Below are 14,971 nucleotides of genomic sequence, written 5' to 3' on the forward strand. Positions count from 1 at the left end.
TCACTCCTTTCACCCCGGGTTATCTCCCTGGGACAAATGCTTCCACTCCTTTTTTACCCGAATCACCTTAAGTTCAATGGCTTTGGCCTTTGGCTGAGCTGTGGATCTACAGAACACAAGCAATTTGTGCATCTGACAGCATTTTAGCATGGAGGATTTCTCCCATCCCTACTTCCAAAGCCTTGGTCAATTCAATTGGGGTTGAATGATTTGAAACGTGATTGACACTCTTTGAGTTTGAATACTACCTTGTGCTCCTCACCCTGTCTCTCCTCACTTCTCCTTGTTTTTATCATTTTACCTCCTCACTCCGGTTTTCCTTTTCCACTCTCTCCTGTCACAAATTGTTCCTATCCTCTCTTCCTATCTTTCTTTTTAGTATTTCCCCAGTCCCCTCTAGCTTCATCATCAGATCGCATTGTTTGCGCACTCTCCTTCTCTCAAAACATTTACCAAAACAAAACAAAGTTGGGTCAGAGCGGTGGGAAAAAAACAAAACTGAGAAAAATGAAAAAAATAAAATACTGCAAAATATATCTAAACAAAATAATGACATACCAACAATAAACATAAATGGTGCCTACAGCTTTCTTTTGTTGTTCTTTGAGGGGAAATGGGAAAACATCAACAATATTGATCTATATTATTAATCTTTTTGTTATTTTTCCACCCGCAAAAAAAAAATATATAGCTTTTTGTGACAACTATCTGAATTTTCGACCTTCACGTGGGTGATGCAAGCTGATGAAAGAACTTTACGAAAAAATATATTGATTCTGAGGTTCAAGTACACAAATATAGAAGATGAGATTAGTCATAACGGACTTGACACATCCATGGTTTAACAAATGCCATGAGAAATAAAAAGATCAACATTTGAATTATAAATGAATCATTAAAATCAACTTTGGCAAATGATTCAGAGGGCCCCCAGCAGAATTCTGCTCGGGGGCCAAAGAGACGGAACCGGGGGGAGGTATGGAACTGCAAACAACGTGTTCTGTGTGCTTGAGCAGCATAAAATCTCACCAGAGACTTCAAAATAATTACAAAACAATGTTTTTTATTATTACAAACTCTTCACAATTTGCCTTTTTACATGCAAACAACACAAAAACAATAGAAATATCAAACAGTGTGAAGTCGCACGGGTCGGTGTTTAAATGACGAGACAAATAAAACATCGATATCGAAGATGCATGAAAATGCGCTGATAATAACCATCACATGAGTGGGTGCAGTTACACGTTCACGGCAATGGCTTTAAGTTTGAGAAGAATCTCCACATGGTGGAAACCATGAAGACAGAGGTTTTGAGGACCAATGTCTGATTGTTACTTCATAGAGATGGGCGATATGAAAAATCGATATAATCAGCTAGAACATCTGCAAATATATTCAGAATCACATCTTAAAAAACCCAACTGAGGTTTATAACATTGAAGCATATGATGGCATATGTAATAACTATAAAAAGGTATTGTTTCAATAACAAAACACTGCTTTTTAACTTCTCCCATGTATTCATCAGACCACAAATTTCAGGTCACATGTTCTCAAGATCATTCATTGACACTACAAAATATTTTATAGTGGAATGATAATTACAACGAGTATAAACGATCTCATCAAATTATCACCCAGCCCAGTTATCTGTTCTGTGAGATAGAAGTTAGTGTTGTGTTGGATGATGACTCCTCCAGACTTTCCTCATTGCGTCCTTGTTCTTATCCGTTTCTTTCTTCTCAGATCACTTCTTCTTGTTCTCCTTACAGGCCACCACGTAGCGCTGGGCTACGTTGAGCGGAGGGGAGTACCCGTCTGCGTAGGACGTGTCCTCGAACAGGACCGAGTAATCATCCTGTGGCTAAACACACAAGCAGCAGTTGGCAAGCTGGAGAGTGACATGGTTCACTTGGTTGTTATCATGAGATGACTTTATTTGTAGCAAGAGGCCGGTTGCGAGCCTGACCAGGTGGAATGTGGCAAGTTATCATCTCTGTCTCATCCCTTTTGCTTTCAAGATTCTTGTTCTCCCTCCAAATCATATCCAGGGTGTGATTACTGACTAATCTGCGAAGTCAGTGTCTTAATGGACTCGACGTGCTGAGCCGGACAAATTGGCACGCTGAATCTGTTTATTTTTACCAAAATTCCCATACAAATCTCCTGAGCATTGTCATACTATGCAGGTGATTGCACTCACAACTACCTATGTTTTGGAAAGCATATGGTTATATTCCCCTTTGACTGTCAGGCAGACATTTTTACCGTGAGCAGCATATAAATGGTGACGATGATGATGATCATCTGTTTTCGAGAACAATCTAGGTAGCCATCAGGGTGTGGCTACATCTTCAACTTAGTATAACACACTGCAGTTGAGTGCGCTAGTTGGCAGGTGCCGGTTGGCTACTGACCCGGTGCGGCGGTGTGTGGATGAGCGCTCGGTAGAAGCAGGTGGTCTGAGGATAGAGAGCCAGCACCAGCTGATCTTTGCTGAACAGAGCCTCAGGGTCGGTCTCTGGGTTGGCCTTCCACTGAGGAAGGGGGATGACCCGCCTCCTGCTCAGTGTGTGTCTCCTGCACACACACACGAAATATTTCAACCCAATACATTTCCGTAAACATGGTACTACCACTACTACTTCAAGAGTTGACGGCATGTTAACGTCAATCAATTGTCATGATGTGTGTTTGCTAAGGAGTAATGCAAAAAAAACTGCAGCCCTCACCTTGAGATTTTTTTTTTTTTTTAAATCAAAATAGTCCCGACAGCCAAAGTCATAACGGAAACCTTCACAAATTCCCTGAATGCTTTGAGGAGGACTTGTGCATGCAGGGATGGATGTTGATCTCAACAGAGGCTGAAGCATATTAGACCGGTACACGGGCTGAGTACTGCACCTAGAGACCGTTTGCTTCTGAAATTCCTACGGTGTAGAAACTGTGACCTTTTTAAAGTGCTGTGAAAAGTGATGTCCCCTTGAACTCATTGATTTGGATCACAACAGTTGTGTACCATGATATGATGACCTCATCTCATAATCCATATGACAATTTATTAACTAGCCCTTTAAAAGTTAGCAACAATATTCGGGAGGACTCACTCTTTGCCCTCTTCGTCAATATCATCCACTTCATACCTGAGGAGGAGAAGAAAAAGAAAAGCATTTAGTCTCTTGTCAGACCCTTTGACACCAAATTTCTTTACCATGATCCGCAATTTGAATGTGATCTGTAATTGATTACAGAATGATTAAGAATGTCAACATATCAACTGAACGTAACAGACTTTGTCAATATGAAAACACGTTCTGAGGACTAAATCTGGCAGGGCAATGCCCGTCTTTCAAACCCTAACAATTTTACCAATGCAATAACTCGCAAACGTCTTCTCCTGAAAACTTTCTAAACTTAAATATGAAGGTATAGCCTTAACTGATGAATCAATGAAATGGTTCACTTTCAGCAACACGGCCCATCGTACTTGTTGGTGGAGTGGCTGTAGCTGACCACTTCTGCCAGGATCCACTGCTCATCTCCGTCCACGGCCTTGACCCGCGCCGCCACCTTGTCGCCCTGCTTGGCCACGTAGTCGCTGCTGGCCGGCGTCGCTCCGCACAGCGGGGGAGGGCTGGAGGTCGGACAAATCCCTTCACTTAATAATGTATCCCAGTTTTATGTTTGCATATTTTTACTTGGCTAAATTTCTGCTTTTTAGATTCTTCAACACCCTGACCTGAACTAATGGAAAAATAGACTGATTAAGTTGGTGATCAGTGATAACAGGAGGATTTGAATGGAATTGCGCATTCAGTGAGAATCGGTGTGCGACAATATCATCACATGCTCTCTGTTTGAGAAGCTGTGGGCGTTCCGTCATCAGAAGCCGTCATTATAATTTCAGTGTAATTAATTTAAAGGAAGAATAATGAAATTAAATGAAAACAGAATTGATTTCCATCTGATTTGGAGAAATGGGTGTGATGATAAAATGTCCAAAATTGAAACCCTGATATTATCTATTTTAAGTTTCATGTTCTGTCATTTCTCCCCTTCCCACTGGGGTAGTCAATCTGGTGCTTTTTCTCGTAACCTCCGAGAGTCTTTGATCGACAGCTACCTGTCACCTGGTTTGCCAATCCAAAGCGGGAGCGTCATGGCCGATTGTTGGAGGAGGGTCATGAGTACGCCTCGCCTCATCGTTTTCCTGGGAGGCTCACTGTCGCTGTAAACACCCGCCATCTTAGCAGCTGGGGAACAGGAACAAAATACAAACATGAACATATTTTACAAATGACCCTTCAAATCAGATTAATTCAGAGTGAATTTACAGCTACTGTGACAACGTAAGTGTGATTAAAATATTGAAATTGAATTTATTTTGCCTTTCTGAGCCCAATTTGATCATGAAGATAACAGCAGAACAACTAGCATTTACCAATTCTGAGTACTAAACATTTTGAAAACTTGAAGTAGTATTATTATACACTTAAACATCCACGCACCTATTCGCCTCTCCTCCAATAACGACTTGATCTCTGCGATTTTGTCGAGCGCATGACGGAGGATGCTGTGAAAGAACAGAAGCATGAAAATACTGATGATATGCTGAAGGATAATATGATGATATGATAATAATATATATATATATATATATATATAATATGACAATGAATTCTGCAGTGTGCACTCTCTCAGTTGCTTACATTGTGCGATGGCTCACCTGCATTCTGCCTCCGCATCGGCCTTGGCTGTGGTGTACAAGCCTCTCAGCTTTGTCCGGTAGTACGGAGAGGCTGGAAGGGGAAGAAAGAACCGTTGGGCAGTGTAAAAATAAATCATCACTGAGTTTCATCACATGGAACTACAGTATATGGTAATGTTAAATTTGATATGTTTCTTTCAAATAAAACTCCTTTAAAAATGTCATACCTCATGTCATAAGATTTTAGTCTGATGATGTTCTCTTCATATTAAATTAAAACTTCATTATTCAATGCATATGATGCACTGAAAGACGATAAAAAATGTACTTATCGGTGCATCTATACTATTCAATACAATCGTGTGCACCATTACCAACACCAGATGTTGGACATCCGCATTTAAATAGAAATAAACAAAGGAGCGGGCGGGGGGGTCAGACTAAAGCTTTTGCTCCCCTCATCCTGCAGGTGGAAGATGCAGCCACTCACTCTTGTTTTCTGTCTGCATTCTTTCATGTGTTTTCTGGATGTTGAGCAGATTGTGCTCACTGCGTGACCTCTCCTCCTGAAAGAGCCAAGAGAATTATGTGACATGTTTGGGGTTGGTGGTCCCTCTAAACACCCGAAACAGTAGACATTACACACACTCACTTCAAACTCACCTGAGTCTGTTTAATAAGTTGATGGAGCTCTGTCAGCAACTCAGCTATCTTGGTGTCCGCTGACATGTCTGTAACTGAGTTAAAAGTTTGTTTGCATATTGAAACGACACATTGTGGACCCGAGCCAACAATGTTTACGTTTCACAACAAACGATGCTGTGGTCGCTTCACTATTATTTAGCTTTAGCACTAGCTCGCTTTCTAGCTAGCTCTAGCGTGCTCATTAAAAGAAGTGCGTTTACTTGTTTTGCACAAGCCACTTGGCTCTCAATAATATATATTTTTTTTTAAAAACATCTTGAGCTTGAAACGTATTCTCTACAGTCGAACTAACCTACCGTGTCTGTTTTGACTCGCCGCAGGCTAGCTCAGGCTACCTTCTGTGCCCGTAAGATGGTGAGCAGGGAGCGCTGTACGGATCGGCGAGAGGGACACAATCACAACCAGGCATTCAGTCGCCAAACGACATCTCTAGGAGCTTTGTTGTTCCTGTTGTGTCAGATAGTTGCTCATTAATGTCTTAACATAAATGTGCATCGTTTTGAAGTGGGTAACTGTACATTCAAAGGTGGGATGTTGTTAACAAGGTTAACTACACTTAATGAACATTAGTTAATAAGTAATGCAACCGCAACCATTCCATTCAGCAGATTAAACACATGATTGTTTTTTCTTTCTGGTAGAGTACTTCACAGTGAACAACTTACAACTTTCAAATGTTAATATCCCATTTAACTACTTGGCTATAAGTAGAAAATGGGTCAGCATATAAAATGGTCATTATGCCAATATTCAAGTGGACTGAGAGACCTTGTGTTGCTTAAATATGACCAAATGTCAAGGAATAAATAATTGGATAGTCAAAGATATCAAGTAAAAGTCAGAACTTAAAGCAAAAGAAAGGCAAAAAAAAAAAAAAAAGAATTATAGACAGCTGTTTCACTGGCTGACTGCCGCCACGTGTGCAGAAAGTCAGATTTAATATTAAACAGTGCACACAAACAGAAATTAAGGTCATAAAGATAGCTTATCTGCTCCCAGTGCAGCTTGTACTCTGTAGTGCTACAGTATGTCTGCCAATGTGCTGTGTGTGTACATGTGAGACTGCGTGGGTGTGCGTGTGTGTGTGTGTGCGTGCATGCGTGTGTGTGTGTGTGTGTGTGTGTGTGTGCGCGTGAGTGAGTGCGTGCGCGTGCATGCACAGGGAAGGAAACTTGGACAGGCCAGCTCACATTTGAATAAATATTTACAGTGCTGCAGAAAGCTCATGTGATGGTGAGGTCCGCTCCAACAGAGTGGGAGTGAGAGGCAGGGCCAGGGAAGAAAGCACACCAAGAGAACAAATAAAGATTGAGGGCGGAGGTGGAAACCGAACGCCTGCACGACAACACACTGAAAGGGGAGGGAAAACGTTCCCAGTGAACCAGTGAAGTAGGCCAAGGAGAACACGAAAACAGCAGATAGAAATGCAAGAGGAGGCAACGGTGAAACTCCTCCTACTCAGACTGTTTTTCCTGCAGCCTTGGACGAAGGCACCGTATTTATGGGTTTTATGATGGGCAGTGAGTCAGAGAAAGGAAAAACAAGCGCTTTCTACGCTTGGCAGGGAACCCTTTATGGAACATTCTAGACATAAACAGAATTCACTTTGTTCCGATGTTAAATTACGTATGTATTTATTATCAACTTCACTGTTACAATGGGTTCTGTCACAACCACCGGGGCAACTTATAGTTGTTCATGTTTAAATGTTTTATAATCTTACATAAAGGATCATATTCTTCAGAGTGTGTGTAACAGTGTGGGGGGGGGGGATGAATCCAGAAGCATAACTGCCATGGAGTTTTAGAAACAAACAATGTCAACAAGTGACAAAATGCCAAATTACGACGACTCACGCATGATGGTTCATCAGTATATTCATAAATGATGCATCGTGGGCACTGTGACTCATCTATATGACAAATATGTGAGCTATGTTACAACCTTAGAGATCACTAACAATGTTATATTTGTTAACATTTTGAGCCATAACTAAAAAAAAAAAAAAGATCCAAAGTTTGATTTAAAGAGAATTTTGATTAAATACTCATATAATGCGAATCAACTGAATTCATGTGTTGCCTGAGAGGCAGTATCACGTGTACTGTTGACACACACACACACACACACACACACACACACACACACACACACACACACTCCAGTTCATGTGCAAAGGTGGGCCAGAGAATGAGTTCAGGGTCCTGAACATGAGAGGGGTGAGCTATGTACTACAGGTGTTAATGAGGTTCATCGGTGCAATATGATCGAAATCTTATCTGTTTCTGAAAGCGAAAACCCCAGAGAGCCAAGAGTGAGAATGGTTATTGTAAAGTATGGGACTCTGTGGGACAGCGAGAATCAATTCGGTCCCAAAAACAGCTCTCGCTTGAAGTTCAACAATTTGATTTGGGAAAAAGTTATATCCAAGCCCGTACCCATTTGTCACCAGGAGATGACTATTAAATGAAATATATTCCAATGCATCACCATGGACGAGACATTTGTAGAATATCATTTTGTACAGTATGACAGTTGCACTCATAAAAGGTTGGTTGGGTGGTTTCAGTGCATTCCTGAAGGGGAATGGCGGACCCCGCCACCAAACAATGAAAACAGCTTATAGAGGAGCACATGCTTAGCACAATTGCATCGAATGGCATCGCTGTCTCTTAAAAAGTGGCGTCTAAAATGACCTGAATATGAGGGTTTTTCTTTTTAAACAAAATAATCTCACGGATAACCACTTTAAACGAACAGATCGCAGACGCTGTCCCGACTCCAGACCACCACCCTAATCGAGGAAGACGGAACCCACGGTGGCTAATGAATAACGCCGAGGAAAACGAAAATATCCGCCGTTTTGACCTCAAACCGGTCGGCCTTTGTGGATGACACGGCTGGGCGGTTGGACGCGGAGTCGAGATTAAACTTTAACCGAAAAACTGATGCAACTCTGCTTGAAAGGGGACACTGAGGCGGGGGCGGAGCGACGGAGCGCTATAAAGCCATGCGGGGTCCGGCTCCCAAACACGGACTGCGGTCAAGTTCAACGGAGGAACGTTGACGTTGTTGTTGTTGTTGTTGTTGTTTTGTTCTTCGGAACCTTTAACATTTCAGAAAACAGCTTGTTGTTTTCGGAAGGAAAGTCGCCATCTTCAGCCATGAGTTTCGTGGACGTGAAAAAAATGGAGCCGACCCACTTCGAAGACCAGTATTACGACGAATATGAGTATTATAACCTATCCGACAAATACACGGGTAAGACACGTGGAGTGGAGTGAGAATACCGTCGTCTTTACCTCGCCGTCCGTCCGTTGTTTGTTTGTGTTTTGTGTCATTGGGAATGTGAGCCGCCATCATTGTTTTGCTGTATTGTTGTTGTTGTTGTTGTTGTTGTTGTTGTTGTTGTTTTTGGTTTATTGCATATTTTTTTCTATTTTATTTATTCATGTTTAAAATATTCTTAGTCATTCAGTATCGTTACCCATTGTTTCGATGTGTGCTGCTGTAACACCGCTCTTTTCCTGCCGGGGTGGCCTGTCTTGTCCGCTCCAACCGCGGTTCGCTCGCGTTCCAAGTTGACTGCTGTTGTTTTTTTTTTTGTTTACGTTCAAGTGTCTGTTTTTTGAACGTCTCGCCCCCAGGTGGCGCCGCTCGCAAGGGCCGGACCAAGAAGGAGTCGAGCGAAAACACCAACCGGCCGAACCCCGGGGGACACGAACGCAAGATAGTGGAGAAGCTGCAGAACTCCGAGAAGAAAGCCAAAGAGTGAGGGGGACTGAGGTAGGAGCCAATCAGGGCCACCGTTCAGAAATCGGAACCGGAAACGGGCTTTGCGCCAACCAATCAGAACGGGCGTTACATTTGCTCTGGTGCGGCCCACGGGATTAATACAGTGCGTTTATTATGGGGATATGTCTTTTTTTTTTAAAAATTTTTTTAATGTAACTTATCCCACGTTAACCACATTCATTTAAGTGATCTTATATTCCTCATGGCAATTTTGTTTGAATAAATGTAAATATGTAAAAAAAAAGTTTGTTACCTTTGGTAAAAATCAACAAAAGCTGTATACAGCTGTCCTGATTGTATTATTATTATTATTATTACTGTTGTTGTTGTTGTTATAGGGGGGGAAGACAAGGACGTATCACTCTATAGTTTTAAGAGTGCAAACCGGACAGAGCCCGCCTCTGATTGTTGACCTCCCCTTCTGCGAACGCAGGGCAACTCGGACGGCTAAACCCGGCAACCGACCTTGGCCACCGTGGCAACAGAACGGAGACGGACGGAAGGCAGGCGCGACGGATCTGATCGCTATCCCACACCGGGGCCATGCGGCGCTGCAGCCCCGACGCTGGTCTCCCTGCTTTTTAGAGAGCGGGAGGCGCTGGCGGCAGCAGCCCGTGTTGTGGCTGAGCAGAAGGCCCCCTCGTGTTTTGATGGCGTCTCTCCGTGTCTGAGGGCTTGTCGACCACGCTGAAGTGTGGCGCAGCGCCAGTAATGGCAGTTGTGCATCTTCACCATGTTTTTTATGACCACGTTTTTTTTTTTTTGTTTGTTTTAAAGCAATTTTTTTAATTGTTTGAAATAAATGTTGGTTTTTTTTACTGACAAATTCCCAGTCTGAGTCTTTCTTACTGATCTAAGCACTCCCTCTCTTGGCATGGAGAAAACTGTGGCCTCGGGTGAGCGGTGTGTTTCCTATAACCGCCGCTTGGTGGCAACAACTGTCCAACTTCCAAAGCTTGGAAGTAAACTCATCCATGGTGGGAAGTAATGTGACCATTAGGGGATTCACTGGCGCGATCACTGAGTTCATCTCAGTTAAAACAGTCTCCGGTGCATAATGCCTTCTATAATATAAGCTTTAACTCAGATTAATGCGTCTTTGTTTTTCAGAATACATTTTATATTTTGCGTCTTTTTTTTTTTTTTTTTTTAATTTTGTCTGAGCTGCCTTTTCTAATTTCATTGCTCCGTCTGAACCAATCAGCCAGGCTGTGTGTACAGAACTGAAATGGAAGTACTAACCTTTCTTTTCAAACGGTATAACAGCGGGACATGAACCTGCAAAATAATTGGGGGAATTCTACCAGACTCTTTGTCGGGCCTGTCAAACCAATGTCTAATTGAAAAAAAACATGACTAAAAAATGAAATGGGCCTTAATGGAAAAGACAGGCAGACGTCCCTTTCTCTGGGACTGGGCATCTACCACTAAGGCCAAATGGCGGATGGAGCTCCTCATGAAACTATTCCCCCGCGAGAGCAACAGGCAATTAGGGGTGATCCATAAACCGTCTCACTGGAGAACCAGGGTACCATCCATCCATCCTGGCCTGTCATGTATTATACACCTATTAATAAATGATAAAGTAAACTGTCTGGCTCACAATTAGAACTGATAGGATCCCATATGTGAGATCCCTCTAACGTCTTGGAGCCAGCCCCTTTGCAGGAGCACTTCAGACACCCCTGGAATTGAAAATGAAACACACACAAATGCTTTGAACATTTTGGCTCCGTACACCCAAAGCCAGAGGCATGGACCGCCCTCACGCCGCGGACGACGGGAGCTGCCTCGCCGTGATTAAGAGCAGCAGCTCCGGTTCAAGCGAATCAACCTAATTTATCCGTCAAGTACTTTTATAAACACAGGGAATGTGACTCCGTCGATTGGCGCGCAAAAGAAAAAAAAGGAAAAAAAGACCCAAAAGGTCAGGATTAACATGCACAGGCGTTTACGGAGAGCGGGCGAGATCACTTGGAACACAAACGTGACGGATCGCTCCAGACGCTCTCGTGTCTTTTAATCAGCTCCAGTGGGCGACGCCCTGCGAGTCGTTCTCTCATCCCATTTCCCAAGGCCCTGTCCACACGTAAACAGGTATTTTTTTCAAAACATAGCATTCGCGAAAACTGCGTTTTCGGATTTTGTTTCTACGGAAGTGCACATTTGCCATGGAATCTCTTGGTTTTTAGGCTTGTCGACCAAACGGTGTGCACTGTTTAAGGCTTATATGTAATGACAGATTTATTGTACATCACCATTTCTATCTTGCGTCACTGTTTATTTCATAGGTTGTTGTATAGGGCCGTATCTATTATTTTTAGACATGACCTTTCATTCTTTAGGCCTTTTTCATTTTTATCTTCTATTTTTAAATTGTTTTTTTCGTTATTTTTAGGTTGTTTATCACTAGGTTTACTGTATACTGCCATATTTCATTGTGTGCAGTTAACTGTTATATTTTCCAATCTTTCCATATATTTCTTCCATCCGTTTTATTTTTTATAATTTTTATTGTGTTTGATTATTATTTTTTCCTACTCAGGGATGAATAAAGTATCTATCTATCTCTCTGTCTGTCTGTCTGTCTGTCTGTCTATCTATCTATCTATCTGTTGTAAGTTGTTAATTTAATCATCTAAGTTTGCAGCTGACAAACAAAGCCCACTAAGCTTGGATGAACTTAAATAAATAATGTTTTTCACCATGAAAATCTCACGTCGGCTTAGAGAGAATGTGCTTCTGGTTTTTCATGTGCTTCTGTTTCCTTACCGTGAACTTTCACATTTCCAAGAACTGAATCACCGCGAGCCAAAAGCGCCCGGCTGGTGCCGCCGACAAATCCTTTCCTCGGCGGTGATACGGCCGTGTTTCTCCTTTTGTTTTCACGTGTGTTTTATTGGTTCGCACCGAGGGCACCGCTTACTTCCACCTGCGGGTTACAGGAGCTGGAGGGTGGTAATGCGTTTCGGCTTGGAGGAGTCTGAAGACGCTGCATTAGTAGAGCTGCCTGCTCAGACAAGCGTTTTTAATGAAAAACACCCGGAGAGGCGTTCACACGTGACTCCCTGCCCCAAGAGGCACCGAACAATATTGGCTGCGAATCGTGTTCAACAAAATGTACAAAAAAAACATAAATGCCATGAAGGAATGTCATATATTATGTGGGAGCAACGTAGCATGACAGAAACCTACACACACAGATGCACGCACACACACACACACATACACACACACACACACACGTGCCCACGCATACACACGGACACGAGTAAAAATCACATTACCAACGCTAATCCAAGGTGATTGTTGGGATGTGAGCAGCAACACATGCAACGAATAACATCCATAACTCAATATATTACACACACACACGCACAGGCACACACACGCTCCCACGCACACATACACACACAATTTAGTACAAAGTCAAATGGGCGGACACACATGAGTGCATGCACACATGTTCTGGACTGTTTTTTTAATGTGTCTATCATCAGTCCATTGGTCCATCATCCATCCATTCATCCATCATATCCATCCATTCATCCATCATATCCATCCATCCATTAATCCATCCAGCCACCCACCCACCCATCCATCCATCCATCCATCCATCCATCCATCCATCCAGCCATCTATCCATCATCATCCATCCAATAATCCATACCCTATCCATCCACCCATCCATTCATCATCCAACTATCCATCTATCATCCATCCATTATCCAAACATCCATCCATTCATCCATCAACCCATTCATCCATCCATCCACCTATCCATCCCTCCATCCACTCATCCATTGTGTCTGAAATTCATTATCAACCCCATCAATCATCATCAACGTCATTCTTCACTGGACTACTGTTACTTTCTGCTACAACGGGGCCAATATTCTTGGATATTTGGACATTTAGATAAAGGGAATGATAATGAGACATTCAAATATACCAGGACACATCCAACTTTATTTTTGAATGGTGCCAGAAATAATTTCAAAATGTATAATACGCCAGCTATTTATTCCCGGGGGATTCGTGAGGCTTTGTTATTTTAATTTCTTCTCTTGCCTGCGTGTGAGGCAGACAGTGAAAAGACAGCCGTGTCGTCTTACCCGGTGCATTCGGTAGAGGCATCCATTACTCGTCATATAAATGAGGCACCACGTACAGTATCATCATCACTGGAGAAAAGGCAAAACTTTAATGACGGGTTTTCCCAGCAGAATCGCCTTCTAACTTTAAAGGGGTGGGCTCCATGCAGCAACCCTTCTCTATGAGGAGAGAGTTTTAGATTAAGAAGAGGCTCATATATTGGACACGCATGGAAGGACCAACTGTTTGTGGTAACCTTTTCTCAAGTGTGACTGTATAGTGTGACTCCTCCAATCACACTTGGGTTGGCAGTCGCTTTAGGTCAAATGTTTTAAAAGGGCCTTTATTTTACACCATAAGATACAAAGAAATAAAAGACGGACGTGTTTTGGACGGATTTGGTCTTCATCGGTGTGGGGGTCTCTGCCCACAAGTTAGGGTTCAGGGAGGAAGACGGAGCCTTTCTGTCCGCGGTGCGCCGACATGGCGAGAATTTTATTTTTTTATTGCCACCTTCAACAACAAGGCACGCTGGCCACAAGTATAAATAACAGAATGATGATTATTATAATATCGGGGTTGCTATTGATCATCTCGGGCGCAGGAGGAATGGCGTTCCGCCGCTGGGCTGCTGACGAGCCCGTGCGCCGATTCCCCTCTGCATGACAGACGAACATTAAGAAATCTCCCTGCCTCGAGTCGGACCAATCGGCGCCGGGCGGGGCGCCGATTGGTCCGCCTCGAGGCAGCTTGGCGGCCGCGGGAAAGGGAGCCGTGCTGTGGTCCGCATCCGGTGCTTGACCAGACCCAATTAAAGATTCTTCTTCTCCCTCTCGTCCACCACAATCAGGTTCCTCGTAAAACACTAGTAACTTGCACGCCTAAATCGAGTGCTGCGATCAATACGTTAATTAGAGAGGAAGTTCACATAAGATTGGGAACTCAAATCATTGGACCTATGGAAAACAGAAAATAAAAAATGTATAAGTACATAAAAATGTACATACATATCTTTAAACAGGCCGCAAAGGAAATGATCATAACGTTGTAGATGGTCTCATAGTGATTGACATGTTGTCACACCCAGTCTTTGAAATGAATATGTACCACAGGCCACAATAAACTGTAATATGAAAAAGGAGCAACGTCTACCCTCTCTGTTTCCGCACTTTGAGATCTGATTATGTTTCGATCCTTCCCCACTTTGTTAGTGCTGCTGTGGGTCTCCGCAGAGATTGCCTCGGCGAGCCGCAAAGTGAGACTTAAACAGTTTTACCTTCAATCCGTTAAATGAGTTAACCGCTGCTTTGTGCCGGAATTTCCCCCCTTTAGAGTTTGATTGATGACTCTCCAAAAGCTTTGGAAACGCTTTGATCGGCTTGGAACGCCTCCCACTCGGGGAGCCGTAAGTAGAGCGGCGGGGTTGCGACCGGTAATGAACTGGAAAAAAAACCAAACCTACATTCATGGGGATGTGATTCACTTTCTCTCGAGATCTTCCGATCGCTTTAATCGTTTCCACATCGTTGCTAGGGCTGCCCCAACCGCCAAATTAGCAGAATGACTGACTGCGCAGACGGGATCAAAGCTGCGGTTTGCAGATTATATGGATCCACGTCTTTTCATGAATAGATAGTGACGTACAGCCGGCTATATAATGCAGTG

At 43.0% G+C, this 14,971-nt stretch overlaps 2 protein-coding genes across 2 annotated transcripts; one reads left to right on the plus strand and one right to left on the minus strand.

The window, feature by feature from the left end:
* Positions 1–1,051: 1,051 nt before the first annotated feature.
* sgf29 (SAGA complex associated factor 29) lies at positions 1,052–9,057 on the minus strand. The gene is made up of 11 exons (XM_080010187.1): positions 8,904–9,057; positions 5,713–5,863; positions 5,375–5,448; positions 5,202–5,277; positions 4,730–4,802; positions 4,512–4,576; positions 4,127–4,256; positions 3,491–3,637; positions 3,111–3,146; positions 2,421–2,583; positions 1,052–1,867 (listed from the first exon to the last, which is right to left on the minus strand). Exons 3-11 carry the CDS (start codon positions 5,438–5,440, stop codon positions 1,751–1,753), a joined length of 873 nt encoding a protein of 290 aa, XP_079866313.1. The 5' UTR covers positions 5,441–5,448; positions 5,713–5,863; positions 8,904–9,057; the 3' UTR covers positions 1,052–1,750.
* On the plus strand, positions 8,441–10,037 carry nupr1b (nuclear protein 1b). Its single transcript, XM_080010188.1, has 3 exons — positions 8,441–8,677; positions 9,064–9,202; positions 9,645–10,037. Exons 1-2 carry the CDS (start codon positions 8,581–8,583, stop codon positions 9,189–9,191), a joined length of 225 nt encoding a protein of 74 aa, XP_079866314.1. The 5' UTR covers positions 8,441–8,580; the 3' UTR covers positions 9,192–9,202; positions 9,645–10,037.
* The last annotated feature ends 4,934 nt before the right edge of the window (positions 10,038–14,971 follow it).

The sequence above is a fragment of the Zeus faber genome, assembly GCF_960531495.2.
Source record: "Zeus faber genome assembly, chromosome: 11".
In the NCBI taxonomy this organism is placed as follows: Eukaryota; Metazoa; Chordata; class Actinopteri; order Zeiformes; family Zeidae; genus Zeus; species Zeus faber.

Bases quoted from the DNA above. Each gene is read 5' to 3' on its own strand.
- sgf29 (XM_080010187.1), bottom strand. From the start codon at position 5,440: ATGTCAGCGGACACCAAGATAGCTGAGTTGCTGACAGAGCTCCATCAA. The intron at 4,577-4,729 runs GTGAGCCATCGC...GTTCTTTCACAG, and splicing joins GATGCGGAGGCAGAATGCAG to CATCCTCCGTCATGCGCTCG. The intron at 1,868-2,420 runs GTCAGTAGCCAA...TTGTGTGTTTAG, and splicing joins TCCACACACCGCCGCACCGG to CCACAGGATGATTACTCGGT.
- nupr1b (XM_080010188.1), top strand. From the start codon at position 8,581: ATGAGTTTCGTGGACGTGAAAAAAATGGAGCCGACCCACTTCGAAGAC. The intron at 8,678-9,063 runs GTAAGACACGTG...TCTCGCCCCCAG, and splicing joins CCTATCCGACAAATACACGG to GTGGCGCCGCTCGCAAGGGC.